General features: G+C 42.0%; 1 protein-coding gene across 2 annotated transcripts in view; it reads right to left on the bottom strand.

Annotated features, from left to right (window-relative positions):
* Positions 1–17,602, bottom strand: part of GABRB1 (gamma-aminobutyric acid type A receptor subunit beta1) — a 448,531-nt gene that overhangs the window by 258,001 nt on the left and 172,928 nt on the right. For both annotated transcript variants that reach the window (XM_033946143.1, XM_033946134.1), the window contains exon 4: positions 5,050–5,270. In XM_033946143.1, coding sequence (XP_033802034.1) covers positions 5,050–5,270 — 221 coding nt within the window. The remainder of the gene's footprint in view (positions 1–5,049; positions 5,271–17,602) is intronic.

The raw sequence follows: 17,602 nt of genomic DNA on the forward strand, positions 1-17,602 counted from the left end.
ACCTGCAAAAATATTAATGCAAGAGCACTTACCACCTCCTTTCATGTCAAGTCTGCCTTATCCAGTTTACGTGCTAATGAGAACTCGGTAGAGAGATAATGCTTCAAAGCCCATTCTCTTCCCATGATATTCTCCCTGTCAAAAATATTTTGTAAAAACTGGCAAACTACTGCAAAATGTTTTAAGGAGTTTTGTGGTAAGCCTTTTCTTATGCAATAAGCTCACATTAAGGCTTAGCGCAGTACAGTAAAAAGGCCCCATTAACTGCTTAACCCTCTAGATCACGGGTGTCCAACCTGCGGCCCGAGGCCGCATGCGGCCACGTGAAGTATTTTGTGTGGCCCCGGTCGAGGGCGATGCAGTGTTTTCCTCTGCTGCCCCCAGGTGTTTACCGTTTTGCCGGCTCCCTCCTCTGTCTTGCTACAGCATTTTCACGTTTGTGTGGCCCCAGAAACATTTTTTTCAGCCAACGCGGCCCAGGGAAGCCACTCGAACAAACATTAAAAATACTAGGAGTCACGCTTGACAAACATCTATCCCTAGAAAATCACACCGACCTCATTGTCAAGAAAGGCCTTTCAGCACTCTGGAAACTCCGTACCATAAAGAAATACTTCGATGACACTGCATTTCGACTATTAGTTCAATCCTCTATCCTCAGCATACTGGACTATTGCAATATCATTTACCTAAGCTCCACAAAGAAAATCACCAGAAGACTAAAACTGATTCAAAACACAGCTGTCCGCCTCATTTTCGGCCTGAACAAATGGGAACACATCACCCCCTTCTACCACCAACTGCACTGGCTACCCTTCGAATCCCGAGTCCTCTTCAAGTTCGCCTGCATCTGTTACAAGACAGTATTTGGTCTCTCACCAAAATACCTCTCCCCACATTTCAATATGTATTGCACCAACAAGAAATCCCGCAGAATCCAGTTGTTTACCTTCCCCTCCATAAAATCATGCCAGCTCAAAAGATTCATCGACAAAACCTTCGCCTTCCAGGCGGCCAGGCTGAACCCTTGGCTAGCCCAAATGATGCTAGAGGCCCCAACCTACCTAGACTTCAGAAAACTTCTCAAAACACACCTCTTCCGCGAACAAGACCCTTAGTCCTTACTCCCCGCATACACTCCAACCCCCCCCACCCCCACCTCCCTCTCCCCCCCCTCTCCTGGTTTCCCACTCCCTCCATTTTATCTTCTAACCCAACTATGATAAACCTGTGCCTCCTTCCGCGCTACCTGCAATTCCGATAAAATTTTTGTAAATCCGGGCTCAGACCGGATCCTAATGTAACGAATGTAAACCGCCTAGAACTCTTTGGGTATGGCGGGATATAAGAACCTAATAATAATAATAATAATAATAATAATAATAAAAGGTTGGACACCCATGCTCTAGATAGTAAGCTTAATATCACCATTGTCCAGATGACTGTGATGTCACTAGTCTATCCAGCTGTTCAGCCATGGATACTGTTGCTGAATAATTTTGTGGTCACTGCAGCAGCCGAATGTTGGCCCAAATATTTCCTTTTCACCCGATTCTATTTAGTCTACCTAAAAAATTGGCGCCACCTAGTATAGAACTAAGCATAATTCTATAAAAGTTAGGCACACAATATAGAATCATGTTTAACACTACCTAAGTGGATTTAGGTGTTGCTAGGCGTCCTAAATTTTATCACCAGGGTTTTCTTTGCCTAAGTTAAGTGCCTAACAGAGCGTAATTCACAAAGAGGTGCCCAGTTCAAAAGCATATCCATGATCCGCCCTTAAGCACACCCCACCTTTAAGTAGGCCAGTGCTGTAATGGCCAATGCTTTGGGCTAGGTGCCCACTTTTTATAGAATCATGATTTTCAATTTAGGTGCCTAAGTTTGAATTAGGTTCACTTAAAGCCAGTTATGAGGTGCTAGAAAGAGTGTGGTACAGTGGTTAAAGCTACAGCCTCAGCACCCTGAGGTTGTGGGTTCAAACCTACACTGCTCCTTGTGACCCTGGGCAAGTCACTTAATCCCTCCATTGCCCCAGGTATATTAGATAGATTCTGAGCCCGCCGGGACAGACAGGGAAAAATGCTTGAGTACTGAATAAATGCATGTAAACTAGAGGTCTGCATGGGAATGGGGATCGCGGTAATCCCACGGGTCCCGTGGGGGTCCTATGGGAATCCCCCCTAACCCACGGGACTCCCATGGGGACCCCCCTCTGGCCCATGGGGACCCCCCTCTGGCCCACGGGACTCCCACGGGGATGGAAGGCTCTGGAAGTAGGGTTTGTCCATATAATATAATGGACACGTCAGCCTTAGTAAAAGAGGGGATTAATAAGTTAATTTCCTGAACAGAAAACAAAAAAAGGGTTCCACTAAAGAGATTCCACAAGGAAAACAGCAGCGCAAACACAAAAGAAACTGTTGAATTGATGATCCTGTCAGAAGTAATTGCTGCTTTTTATGGGGACGGGGGCGGGGATGGAAGTAATTCCTTGCGGGGATGGGTGGGGACGGAGAGGATCCTGATGGGGACGGGTGGGGAAGGAGAGGATCCTGATGGGGACGGGTGGGGATGGAGAGGATCCTGATGGGGATGGGTGGGGACGGAGAGGATCCTGATGGGGACGGGTGGGGACGGAGAGGATCCTGATGGGGACGGGTGGGGAAGGAGAGGATCCTGATGGGGACGGGTGGGGACGGAGAGGATCCTGATGGGGACGGGTGGGGAAGGAGAGGATCCTGATGGGGATGGGTGGGGACGGAGAGGATCCTGATGGGGACGGGTGGGGACGGAGAGGATCCTGATGGGGACGGGTGGGGAAGGAGAGGATCCTGATGGGGACGGGTGGGGACGGAGAGGATCCTGATGGGGATGGGTGGGGACGGAGAGGATCCTGATGGGGACGGGTGGGGACGGAGAGGATCCTGATGGGGACGGGTGGGGAAGGAAAGGATCCTGATGGGGACGGGTGGGGACGGAGAGGATCCTGATGGGGACGGGTGGGGACGGAGAGGATCCTGATGGGGACGGGTGGGGACGGAGAGGATCCTTGCGGGGATGGGTGGGGATGAAGAGGATCCTGGTGGGGACGGGCGGGGATGGGTGGGATTTCTGACCCCGCGCAACTCTCTAATGTAAACCATTCTGAGCTCCCTTGGGAAAACAGTATAGAAAATTAAATAAATAAGTGCCAATTATCAGCACCTATTAAGCCTATTAATCAATTAAGGGCTAGATTCACTAAGCCCATCGATTCGATCCTTGGATGATCTGAGGCCGGGTGGCCGATTATGAACGCGCCTTCATGCAAGCAGACCAATCGGAGGCATGCCTCCAATCAACTGCACGGATCGCTGAATAGTGATCCCGATGCATGTGCAGGCCATCTATAGATGGTCTGCGCATTTTTACAAAGCAGCAACCTTTTTTTAAAAAAAAAAAACTTTTTTACTCTTGAAATCTGTCCATTCGCCTGCCCGCGGGAGTCCTCTCGCAGCTGTCCCACTGATTCCTTGTCCTGTCTCGCAGCGCCTCATCACTCCAGTTTGTACAGACACTGACACATGTCGCGTGGGATCTTCTGGGAAGTCCGCTGAGTGAAAGGCAAACAGGGCAGGTTTTACTTCGCTAGCCCGTGGTCTTAACTTGCTTTAAATCTGCAGGCTAAAACCAGTCAGGGCAGAGAGCAGGAGTGAGCAGGGCGGCAGAGAGCAGAGAATCAGGGCAGAGAGCAGGAGTTTACTGAGCAGGGCAGCAGAGAGGGCAGTCGGAAAGGACGCTTCTTTGTTGATTGGCCAGCCCAGTCGGTGTTTCAGATTTTGTTTAGTGAATTGCTGCCTGCCTACTTTGCATGCCATTTACCCTCATTTTCATGCGCGGATCGGATCGGAGGATGATCGGCCACGAGGTTAGTGAATTGCGTTGGAGGAAAATTGGATTGCAAAGTGGTCAGGACACAATCAGAGTCCTTAGTGAATCTAGCCCTAAGTTAGGTGTTTACATTGGCTAGGTGCACTGATTCAGGCACCTGTATAGACTTTGCCTATATAGATTTTAGGCAGACTGTATAGAATTTTCCATATAGCTTATTCAGAATCATAAATGAAAAATTTTGTGCATCAAACAACTTCATAAGCTCATGTTTTCTTACAAAATAAATAGAAACAAATAAAATCTCTTCGGTTACATGAGGTTGAGAAGTTTGCAAGTTAATGGACATGTCCTAAGGTTTTAAATTACATAAGTATCACCTTGCCTCCCAACACGTATTCCTACTGATTTTAGCAAGTTTAGATTATACCTTAGTTGCCTTAATGCTGGCAATACTACTACATAGGATGGATGACCATGACTCTATGTAATTCTGATGCATTTAGCTTTAATATGTTACTCCTCCTTCCTCCCTATGGCACTTGGAAAATTCAGATATTCACCATCACTAACCCCCCCCCCCCACACACACACACATTAAGCGTAAGAGTAAGGGTAGGGGGAATATACCACCTTTCTGTGGTACAATCAAAGCAGTTTACATTTATTATATGCACATGCTTTGTCCCTAGTGAGCTCACAATCTTTTCTTTTTTATACTCTTCTATCTTACAAGACTTAAAACTGACAACCTTTATAGCCACCGGGTGGCAAAGATTAATGTATGTGAGACTGAGTCAGTCTCATAGCCCTAAGTGAATCTTAAATCATGTCGAGGACTTCCCTCTCAGATGAAGTGGCCATGCTGATTACTCTTCAGAAAGCCAACACCTTTGCTTTCAGCAGGAGTAGCACGTCCATAATTAGTTGGGGGAATGCCTGGGACAATAAGATAAAGTGCAAGTGCTGTATAAACCATGGTTGAGAGAGTCCATTATTCTGTGAGCCCATTTGATTCTTACAAAGTTTTGAATCTAATTACGTGCAAAGCCAGATGCTTCATTTATATCATCTTATATATAGAAGTTTGTTAGAACTCGTGGGAGTCTTATAGTCTTGATTGAAAATCCAATTTTAAGGAACAGGAGAAAGAAAAAGCAAGGTGTCACTTACCGCAGGCCATAAAGAACTGTTCCATCTGGATGCAATCTTATCATTCGATTCTTCACTGTTACCCCATGGACAAATGATTTTTTATCATTAAGGAAATATGTATCTGGTACCCAGAGCTGATCAGCTACCCTGTTGTCCAAAGTTAGATTGAGAGGTATTCCAGAGTATGAAAGCCTTTTGTCCCTCCAGGACTGCTGGAAATACATAGTAAGTGTATAATCCTGAGAAATTAAAGGAAAGAAAATATATTTTGTAGGGTGTGGTTTTTTTTTTTGTTTTTTTTACATTACTAAGTATTCCACTTTCTATAATTATACTCTGGTAACTTTGGGCATAATAATGAATACAAACAGTTAAATACAATTCCATGCTCAAGCTAAATTATATTATACAGTGAAAAGCAAAGACACTAAGGGAAGAATCTATCATCAAGTTGGGCTACCATTGGGTTATTTTATCATATCAGGCTATTTTAGCACTGGGTCCAATTTTATCCATAGGGGAAGGTTATCAATTTGGGCTGCTGTTAGGATGAGTTATTTTTCCTCAAGTTGAGTTTATTTTGGTGCAAGGCCCTACACGGGGAAAGAGGGCAGTTGTTAATGTGGGCTACTGTTAAGTCAGGTTATTTTACCACAGGTCAGATTGTTTTAGGTTAAGGCTCCTTTTATCAAGCCATGCTAGCGGGGTTAGCGCGTCGAACATTTCATCACGCGCTAACCCCCGTGGCCGGCTAAACAACTAACGCCTGCTCAAAGCAGGCGTTAGTGGCTAGCACGGCAGGCGGTTTAACGCACGTTAAACCCCCTACCGCAGCTTGATAAAAGGACCCCTTAGGGTTTCATTGCATCAAATGAGACACTTTGCCTAAACAACCTGACCTGTGATAAAATAACCTAACTTAACAGTAGTCCACATTGATAACTTCCACCCTTAATGGTAGCCCATGTTGAAAATTTTCCCCCTAAGTTGGGTTATTTTGCCACAGGGGTCCCTTTTTATGCAATGAGACCATGTAAACTGACTTATGGTAAAACATCCTGACTTAACAGTAGCCCAAGTTGATAACTTCCTCCCTAAAAGATACAAATCAGACCATCTTTTATACTGTTAACATGGGCCGCTAGTAATTAGATCTCATTGCATAAAATAGGATCAGTGCTAAAATAGCATGAGTAAAGTGGGATTCCTCAAGGTACGGTAAAAGAATGCCATTTACCGCATTTTCATTCTCTGCAAAATTCAACAACCTGCGGGATTTCAGTCGTGTAGGTTGCTGAATTTCACCTTACAAGAATAATGCTGCTTGTGAACCACATCACAAACAGTGTTATTCCCGTGGCCCAATACTCCCCAGCTACATGGAAAGGGTCCCCATAATCCTACACCCTGCAAGTCCCAACACCCCCCAGAGGCTATCTGAACTGGTATTGATGGTCCAGAGGTTGAGGAGTTCCAAGGGTCTTCAGGCAGGGGTGAGACACAGTCGCTCCTACCTGGTACGGTTCCTTACTGCAAATGGTGACTACCGCTAAGGGTCATGTTTCCTTATAAGGGCCATAGCACTATTGATCTTAATAAAGGACTTTATTTTTTTACAATTCATCTGTCCATTGCATTTATTTGCAAGTTTGGTAATTTCCACTGTTTGGCATTCCAAGAAGTTCACTTCCGGCCAATATAAGCTGACAGATATTTACAAACAAATCCTGCCTCAATCTCGACTTGAAAAATGCATCTTTCAAAAATAGGTCTGCAGAAAAATCCCTGGTTTTAATGAGAAGAAAATTCACCCACAGATGTAATTTTAGAAAAATGTCCCAGTTAAAATAAAACTTTTGGTGAACTGATGGAAAACATCGTCATTCCACAGTTTCTTTTGGTTTCTTCTGGATTTTCTTCTCTGTGGATACTTTGGAGTCAATCCTCTTTGGTTTAAACTCCATCTATATGACATGTATTTTGCTGCATTTAAAACATTAAAAAAAAATACAGTAATGATACAACTGATCACTAGAAATTGGAAAAATTGGAATCACGTGAATTTTACATTTTGGTGAGAAACACTCTCTTTATATTACCAGTATGAAGGAATGTTAGCAGAGCAATCAGGAGAGACCAAGAAATTTGGGGTCCATTGGATTCATTTGTCAAATATCTTAAGGTTTAGTTAGTTAATTACCAGATTCAATTTATCTTTATTACTTTCCACACACATCCAGGATGGGAGGGAGGGTTGGGTAAATTGATGATTCATGATTATGCAAGTATGCAAGTGCTGTTTATTGATTATTGAATGTTTAACTGTTGCACTTGTTATATGTTGTCAAAATCAATAAAGATTAAAAAAAAAAAAATACAGTAATGATACTGACTTTCAAATTCTTGAGCACCTGTTGAAGTATTCATGGTAAATACATTTTCAACAGGAATAAGTGAATTGAAAGCATTGACATTCTTGAAATCTATAAAGTTTGTATGTTGCGACCTCATAGGTTAGCAAACAGTAAATTGCCGAGCTTAGAATATTTGAACCGGGCATATATCAATTAGGGGTTGGACATGAGTCAGTCCATCATCTGTCACTAGCTCACGGATGGTGATGCAAATGACCTGGGTCAGTTCTACTTCTTCCAGCCATGATTTGTACCATGTGGTTCAATTTAATAAGACTGAGTGTTGTTCACTAAGCAGTTTTGTGCTTTTTTCTTGGAACTGGTGCTAGGAGAACAGCATGAAGATACCAGTTTCACACAGTTCACTCATTCAATTGTGCTGTGCATCAGTACATCAAGTCACGGGGAAAGGAGAACAAACGGAAAAAAAGTAAAAACAGTGATTTATAGGTTGAAGAAAAGAAAGAGGAAAAGAATAAATGCGAGCTAAGACTAGGGAGAAAGGTATGAGTAGACTTTGTTAGAGGGAACGGATGAAAGAAGAAAGAGAAAGAAAGAAGCTGGATTGAGGTGGAAGAGAAAGGTAAAGAGGCAAGTGAGCATTAGAGATAAATCAAATAACACTGCTACTGTTTCCCTTAACAATAATAATAACACCAGTCAATTAATGGCAAAATTTGGGCCGCAGCTTTATTAACTCCCAAAGTACCATAAATCCATCAGTGATAACCATACATCAAAAAACAGTGTAACATAACATTTCACATTCGCACAACTGCACTCCACAACCATTAACCAAATGTACATTAAATAAATAAATAATGATCCAACTCAAGTATTGCCAATAATTTGGCCGCAGTTTTATTTAACTTCAACAAGTCTTAATAACAATGTTCTACAATTTATCACCTTCTTCCTAGGCGACTGCTCCCCCCCCCCCCCCAGCTCTCCTTTTACCTCCCTTCAGCTAGTCGGTCACGACTTAGCTGCTCAACCCTCAATTCCAGTAATCATGTTCACTTTCACGAATCCCATTTGCGAGACCTGCGGTGTCGCCAGGCCTCACAATTATCTGTGGCAGTGCCGCACACAAAATAATAAACTTAAAATACTTATTACACCCCTCACCCCCCATTTTACCGCAATGCTGCGACCACCCCCCCAAAGGAATTTCCCGTAAACTGACCCGAACTAACATTCCTACCCCACCAACCCAAGACTGGGTGGGATGGGAGAGCAACTTAAAACTTCCCAAAACTCCCTCTAATCCCTGCAACTCAATTCTTCCTCCATCTCCTACCCTCCCATTGTCCCACAAAATTTCTCACACAATCTTTCCCGCAACTCCTGCCTAAATCAACTAGTCAGCTTTATTCTTCCTACACCAATCCCTGGCTTCTCTTTCTTTCTTACAGACCCCCACAACACCATTCCCCAATCACAATCCTTCTACCCCTCACTCACTCTTAGCCAATTAACCCATTCTTAATACCCCTTCCCCCCACCCCTTTTCTTTCAACTACTGTGGTTGTTCAGAGGCTCAGTCAATGTTATCAGCTCACCGATTCAGTCAGTGGGCTTCCTTAACAGTGTAGCATAACAATCACAATCCCTGGAGCTAGTCGGTGACGAACTAGCTCCATACACAAAAATGTCCCCACAATCCCAATACCCCATCCCATCAGGGCTCGTGGTGCCACAGAATCTTGCCACCACCCATGGCAGTGTCGCACATGAGCAGCTCAAAAACAAATCCCCTATAATTTTCCTAGCCACACTGGTCCACATTTTTCCCCAAAACATCCATTTTTCCACCAATAAAACTGCGACCAACTCAACCACCCACCCCGCCAGGAACCCACAACCTCCCAGCCCAAAACCCTGAATGACAACCAAAAGATGAGGAGAATGGGCGGAAAACTTTTCCCCTACAACAACACTCATCCTACCGAACTCCCTCCCAACCAAAATACCGCAAACAAGCCAAATCTTTCCTGCTAAATCCCTACTCCTCATAGAACCTACCTCCAATCAAACCTCCCTTCCCACAACAGTTCCTTCCCTCTTCTCTCCACCCCACCAATCCTGCTAATCCTCTACATGACTATCTATCTCACTACCTCCCTATTCACCTCCTCCCACCTCCCACTGCCCGCTAAAATTTAACCCTTAACAACCCTTTCCCTAACCAACTGGCTCAGCCAGTGTTATGTGCTCACAGTCAAAACTGTGAGCATACTCATAGCAATTCAAAAGATTTGGAAACTAGTTTATATTTGGTTCAAACTATATGCTGGTTTTTCAGCCTCTTAAAAAAGTCTATAGAGAGAACTCCTTAGGGGAAGATCATTTCCATATGTCTTCTTGTGACCTTATATCACAGACAAAATGACAGGAGATAGCTTGTACTACAGTGTGATTTAAAAGTGTGATGAACTAATTAGTATTGTCAAGCTTCATGCTGGTCAGTTCTAAAATTCTGAAGCTATAAGAACACCACCCCCACAGCTGTATGTTCTTAGTAGGACTACATGTTTTGTACTTCCCCGTAGGCTGTGAGTGATATGTATAAATTATCCTGACATCCATAACTTGGAATTATTTAACATGTGTTTTTGATTTTAGCACTGCTTTAAGTCAAAATAGATTGAACAGGAGAAATAGATGATAAAAACTGTATAGTATAAAAGATAAAGGAATTAAATAGTGTACCAACCTATAAACATGAATTTTCACAAGGTCCTATTGGATTAGGTGAATTTAATAACATAATAGATGACAGTATAAAACAATCAACTGAGCTGTCTAGTCTGCCTAATTATTATTGTCCATAACACAAAAGATATATACTGTATCTTTGCTACCAGCCATAAAGGAGATAATTGTATAAGGAGCTGCCTAAAATTAGTAACATAGTCTCATAGTAAATGAAGGCAGATAAAGACCTGAACAGTCCATCCAGTCTGCCCATTAGTTATACCCATTAAAAATACATGATTAAATTAACTTGTCTCTTCTCTGGTATTTCTGGGTGATAGACTATAAAGTCCACCTGGTATTGTCCTAAGTTCCAAATGCTGAAGTTGCTGTCCAAGCTCACTCCAGCTTATCCAACCATCCCATTGTTTGCAGGATATCTACCGTAAAGTCTGGCCAGTAACATCCTCATTCCAAGTTAGTGGAGTTCCCATTGATGCCCTCCCCAGCCCATCCTACACCAAATCACCACATAGGGTACACAGACCGTGCAAGTCTGTTCAGTACCGGCCTTAGTTCTTTAATTTACATCCTTCGTTTTCTAATTAGAGATCCTCTATGTTTATCCCATGCTATTTTGAATTCCATCACCGTTTTCCTCTCCACCACTTACATGTGCAAAAGCTGATATTCTTGTCATAACAGCCAATTATAATCTGACTATTTGCTATTCTGTGACTATGTGCATATCTTTAATAGAGAGTGTTTTGTAGATGGGCATACCCATGGATGGTGTCTGGGTAGAATATGGCCAGGGTTCAAACCCATGTAACTTATAGAATACTATGGGACTTATTTTCAAAACAGAAAGATGTCTAAAAAATGACATAAAATGGCAGTTGGCCGTTTTAATTGCCAAAACGTCCAAGAGCCGATTTTCAAAACGGACTTTTAGACATCTTGCAGGCCGTTTTCCCTCTAATAAATTTAAATCTTAAGGAGGTGCGTTGGTGATGTGTTCTGGGTAGGATTAGGGTGGCCTTAGGACTTGGACGTATTGCAGGATAATGAAATTTTTTTGAAGATGTCCAGGATATCATTTACATATTCAGAGTTAGACCTGTTTTAAAAACACATAGGGGCCAAAACGGTATCCAAACTGACCAGATGACCAGTGGATGCAGACGTCTATACACATTTCAGGAACAGTCGGAATTCTTCAGAGAAAAATCTAATACTTATTAGGTGAATGTGGAGTCCTTCAACAAGCTTTGGAAAAAAGTGGCCTTATCACACTCTTTGTGGTTCTTTCTCACTTGCTAAAGCTATTTTTACCACTGTCAGAAAATGGTACATTTTTTTTTTTTTTTAATTAAAGTGCATATGTTAATGTTGCCATTAGCTCATGGCCATTAACATAAACGAGTGCATGAGTCCTTACCATCACCCATTTTGTAGGCAGAAAGGCCCTGGTTCTATAAAAGACGCCGAAAATCAATGCACCTAGTCAATTTAGACGCTTAACTTATTTAATTAGCTTAATCAGTGATGATAACAAGCTTACGGCCCTTATATCAAGCTCTGCTAGAGAATTTTAGTGAGGGCTGGTGTGGTAAGTGCTCCAACACTCTTAGGGATTCTATGAATGTTGGAGCATTTACCACACCAGCCAACACTAAAACCTCTAGCACTGCTTGATAAAAAGGGTTGTTGATTGTCTCAATAATTAGTTTAAATTAAAATCAATTATCAGGTAGGCACTTACATTGGCATGGTTAAGGGCAGATCTTGGGTATGTTTTCCATGTAGGTGCCTAAATTGGACGTAGGCACCAGTAGGTACCTAACTTAAGCACCAGTATTTAGGCCAAGAAAACCCTGGCAAAATAAGGGGTACCTAAGATTTTGACGCCTACTGGCACTTAAGTTCAATTTAGACGCCACTAGGCCCAATTCTATAAATGGCACCTAACTGAAAATTGACAACCGCTATGTGCTGTAATCCTTGGCACCTATTTTTTAGGTGCCTGTTATAGAATCAGGGCCTAAGGGCTAATGGCTAATCCCATTCTAATTAGTTAGGGGGAAATTCTAGAAACGGTACCTATATTTAGGCACCAGTAAGCGCCCTACTGGTGCCTAAGTTAAGTAACAAACACCATTTAAAATGGCAAAACATGGCACTGTTAAAGCGCCTACTGGTGCCAGAACTGCACCTATGTAGGCACTTTGAGCTGCTGAACATCACTATGAGTGTGGATAATGTCGGAAGTGGCGTTAGGTGGCCTAATGTAGGTGCCTATGTAGGTGTGATTCATGGCATAGACAGGCACCAGAAACGGTGGCCTGGAAAACCCTGACCTACATTTCTGGAGTCTATCTTTTGCACAGGCGCAATTCTCTATGGGGCGCCTTTGCATTCTGACACGCAATTGGCAGCCACATTTTAGGCAGCCGCCGATATCGGCGTCCTATACTGAGTCCGGGTCTTAGCGTACAACAATGTAGTAGACAGGGGAGATATGATTCAGACGTTCAAATACTTGAAGGGTATTAACATAGAACAAAATCTTTTCCAGAGAAAGGAAAATGGTAAAACCAGAGGACATAATTTGAGGTTGAGGGGTGGTAGATTCAGGGGCAATGTTAGGAAATTCTACTTTACGGAGAGGGTAGTGGATGCCTGGAATGCGCTCCCGAGAGAGGTGGTGAAGAGTAAAATTGTGACTGAGTTCAAAGAAGCGTGGGATGAACACAGAAGATTTAGAATCAGAAAATAATATTAAAGATTGAACTAGGCCAGTTACTGGGCAGACTTGCACGGTCTGTGTCTGTATATGGCCGTTTGGTGGAGGATGGGCTGGGGAGGGCTTCAATGGCTGGGAGGGTGTAGATGGGCTGGAGTAAGTCTTAACAGAGATTTCGACAGTTGGAACCCAAGCACAGTACCGGGTAAAGCTTTGGATTCTTGCCCAGAATAGCTAAGAAGAAAAAAATAAAAAATAAATAAAAAAATTTTTTTAATTGAATCAGGTTGGGCAGACTGGATGGACCATTCGGGTCTTTATCTGCCGTCATCTACTATGTTACTATGTTACTATGTAGTAGTACTAACTGATTTACGCAGTCATGCCTAGTCTCAGTCCCCAGAAATGTACTCTTTGAGAATAAAAATCCGAATAATTAGTGTGTGGTTTGCGCACACACATTTAGAACTTACTCCAGGATACCTCAATGCATTCCACAGTAAGCCCTTTTAAACTGCAGCTTAGTAAAAGGGGGAACCCTATGTTATCTGAAAGCTATCAATTCATTTATAAAAAGAAAGCACTCAAAAAACTGGAACAAAGCAATCTAAATGTTAAAAGTCAGGTACTTTCTGGTTTTAAAATTAAAATAATGTCCTTTAAATTACTTTTGTAATTGGGAAACATGATTATACATGTAGGTGTATAACAGCAATCAAATCCTACACAGCAGGGATTAGTTTATTGAAATAAAGTTCCAACTAATAGATTCAAGGGTCACCATTTAACCGATAATGGCCACATCGTCAGGCTTTATTATTACCATAATTGTATTATTACTATAATTGTAATACTACTCTAATTTCCCCCTCACTCAATTTCAACTTTTGATTCCTTATTGTATAATAAACTTTTTTGCAACTTTTTTTGTTAGTAAAAACACCACAGTTTAAAATAAGGGGTAAAATTAGAACCAAAAATTGCAAGAATGCTTCTAAATTGGTTGACTTGCTTTGTTCTGAAATAATATATTTTATGCCCAAGATTTAGTTTTCTGCTGTGTCTCGAAGAGGAATAAATTCACTGTATAAAAAAAGGGGGTGGGGGAAGCTCCTTTTACAAAGCTGAATTCAAAGAAGCCCGTGGGAACTGAAAGGGCATTTTCAAATTCAGCGTGCCTCTAATCTGTAGTGCTGCTTTGTAAAAAGATCCCTAAATGTGCAATCAAATTCTTTTCTAAAAGGGATACAGAAAAAAAGAGTGGTATTTAGACTGCTCCACTCTATCAAAATATTTCCTTAAAATCAAATAAACCATGTCCATTGCATGCCCTTGATTTAAGGGCATAGCCATCTATAAGAGATGCCTTTAAGACATGTTATTTTACGAGGGGGTGCTGAAAAGTCCTCAGCCAAACCAAGAAGAGAATGACGTAGATATGGTTCAATCAATGATCTGAAACAATGTCAAAACACAAAATTTTGTTTCTGCAAATTGGCATTTAACGAAATAAGGTAACACACTTTTCAGCTACAGTGGCGCAATAATGCTCAGAATTTAGGAAGTGGGATGATTGGGCTGAGAACTTTTCAACACCCCCTCGTACCATTAACTCATGCTATTTTTTCACTTTAGGTCCCATTTTATACAATGATACCTAAAGGGTAATTCTATGAATTGGCACCTATAGATAGACACCAACGGCCAAATTCTATATAATGTGCCTAATTGTACATGCCTAGCTATGCCTAACTAAAATCCACATACAACCAAATTGTTTTGTAATTGGTTAAATGGCATTATAATTGACCATGTTATAACAAACACTTTCACTAGAAATATGAATGAGATGTCACAAAAAGTCAGTGCTGCTATAGTTCCAATAAGGGGAGTTTCAGATAACTGGAGGAAAAAGCCTCAGATTGAAACCCTTCCACCACCACAATGGTGGTCCAAGGTGGTCGGGCGAGCACCTCACTGGCAAAAAACCTCCAGACCAGCTCCCAATAATAGTAAACTTAAAGCAGGACTGTGGTGCAAAGATAGAGGATAATTTCCACTTATCTACTTAGTTGATCGGTACACCGACGATGGCCAGCGTTTCACATCTCTGCTGCCTCAGGGTGTATAGCAATCCGATCACACTTTAAACTGGACGCAAACCGCATCTCAGAATCAAAAGATGCTATAGCAGCACTGACTTTTTGTGACATCCCATTCATATTTCTAGTGAAAGTGTTTGTTATAACATTATTGATTTTTCACATTTCCGGGTTATTTTTTGCTATATTTTTTTATTATAATTGACCATGCCATCAAAACTGATTTAAAACATTTTTTTATTACTGATTAAGATTGCGCATGGATATCCACATGGTGCCTAGCAGCACCTAAGTCGAGGTACCCTCTGACATCTAAGTCTACTTGAAAAGTAGGCATGGCTAGGAGCTTAAAATGAGTGTGCTAAACTTAGGCATCGCTAGGTGTGCAAGATAGATGCCAGTAAATATACCGGCGCCTAACTCAACGATGCCTAAGGATGTCTAGGTGCCTCTAGGCATGATTCTATAAAGGACTGATGCCTACAAGATTGGCACGGTTAGGTGCCGTTTGTAGAATCAGGCTTCAAGTGGGCACATAAGTTACAGAATACTAGCACTTATGAACATGATGCACCACAAATTGGCCTTTACATGCATAAGAGCTAGGCACTATTAAAGGATAAAGGGTCATTGATTTGATATACCACCTTTCTGTGATATAACCAAAGCAGTTTACATTTATTATATGCAGGCTCTTTTTCTGTCCCTCATGGCCTAAAATTGCTTCTGTGTAGGTTCTAGGAAGGGTGCACACAAAGATGGAGCGGGGTGGGTCATGGACATATCTCTGAGGTACGAGTGAAGATTATAGAATACTATAATTATATATTGTCTTGGCATTACTGTTGGTGCCTAACTTTAGGATCATAAATGCCAAATTAATCTCTTATTCTATAATGGAATCTTGGTGCCCAGATGCCATTAAAGAATTGGTGCTATGCAGAGGTCATTGGGCACCTAAATAATTGAAGTTAACCATATAAAAACACATGTTAACGGTAACCCATGTTGATATCTCCCGCTCCCTTAATGTTCTATTCACCCAGCCTTCCCCTGATAAAAACCATGCTGCCTAAGATCTCCAAAACTGCTATTAGACTCTAACGCCATGCTCAGCGATACGATCACATGTCCCCTCTCTTTCAAAAATTTCACTGGCTCCTGGTAGAATAACATCTGACTTTCAAAGCCATCTTACTTACCTCTATACTTGTCATTTCTCTCAATATCCTACACCCCAGCTTGCACTCACTATTCTCTAAATGATTAGCGTCTGCTTGAAGCAGTCCAGAGGAGGGCGATGAAAATGATAAGAGGTTTGTGCTAAAAGACGTATGAGGAGAGACTGGAAGCCCTGAATATATATACCTTAGAGGAAAGGAGGGACAGGGGAGATATGATTCAGACATTCAAATACTTGAAAGGTATTAACGTAGAACAAAATCTTTTCCAGAGAAAGGAAAATGGTAAAACCAGAGGACATAATTTGAGGTTGAGGGGTGGTAGACTTAAGAGCAATGTAAGGAAATTCTTCTTTATGGAGAGGGTGATGGATGCCTGGAATGTACTCCCGAGAGAGGTTGGAATGTTCAAAAAAGCGTGGGATGAACACAGAGGATCTAGAATCAGAAAATAATAGTAAATATTGAAGAACTAAGGCAAGTACTGTGCAGACTTGCACGGTCTGTGTCTGTATATGGCTGTTTGGTGAAGGATAGTCTGGGGAGGGCTTCAGTGGCTGGGAGGGTGTAGATGGACTGGAGTGAGCTTTGACGGAGACTTCAGAACAGAACTGGGCAGAGCTTTGGATTCTTGCTCAGAAATAGATAAGAAGAAGAAGAAAAAACAACAACAAATTTTTAGATTGAATCAGATTGGGCAGACTAGATGGACCATTTGGGTCTTTATCTGCTGTCATCTACTATGTTACTATTTTACTAGGCCCCCAAAAGGCACAACTACGAGGGGCCGCTGAAAAGCTCTCAGCCCAACCAACAAAGTTGGGCAGTTTTCACCGAGAGCTATACACGTAGTCTGTGATTTTCTACTTTTTTTGTTACATCAGAAAAATGCAGACCAAAAATGTGGAAAATCACTGGACTAAGTGTATAGCCCTTGATGGACACTGCTCCACCTTTGTTGATTGGGCTGAGAACATTTAAGTGGCCCTTTGTAGAATTTACAAGGCATAGGGCTTTCTTTTTCATTGCTCCAGCTAAATGAATTTCCCTACCCCAATTCATTAATCAGGAACTCTCCCTTACAAAATTTCAAGAAGTAATTGAAAACTCAGCTTTTTCAACAAGCTTTTTTTAGCTACCTGAGGTTGGCAATAGTCCATGGTCACCGTCTCTTCTATTGTATTTTATTTCTAACCCTATAATGAATCCTTTGCTCTTACGTCAATCCTTTTAAGAATCCTGGTCATGACTGGTCTTGGATGAACCTAAGAATTGCCGCTGCTGGGTCAGACCAGTGGTTCATTGTGCCCAGCAGTCTGCTCACGCGGCGTCCCTCAGGTCAAAGACCATTGCTCTGAATGAGTCCAGCCTCACCCGTGTACATTCCAGTTTAGCAGGAACTTGTCCAACTTTGTCTTGAAACCCTGGAGG

The sequence above is a fragment of the Geotrypetes seraphini genome, chromosome 1 (genome assembly GCF_902459505.1).
Source record: "Geotrypetes seraphini chromosome 1, aGeoSer1.1, whole genome shotgun sequence".
Taxonomy (NCBI): Eukaryota; Metazoa; Chordata; class Amphibia; order Gymnophiona; family Dermophiidae; genus Geotrypetes; species Geotrypetes seraphini.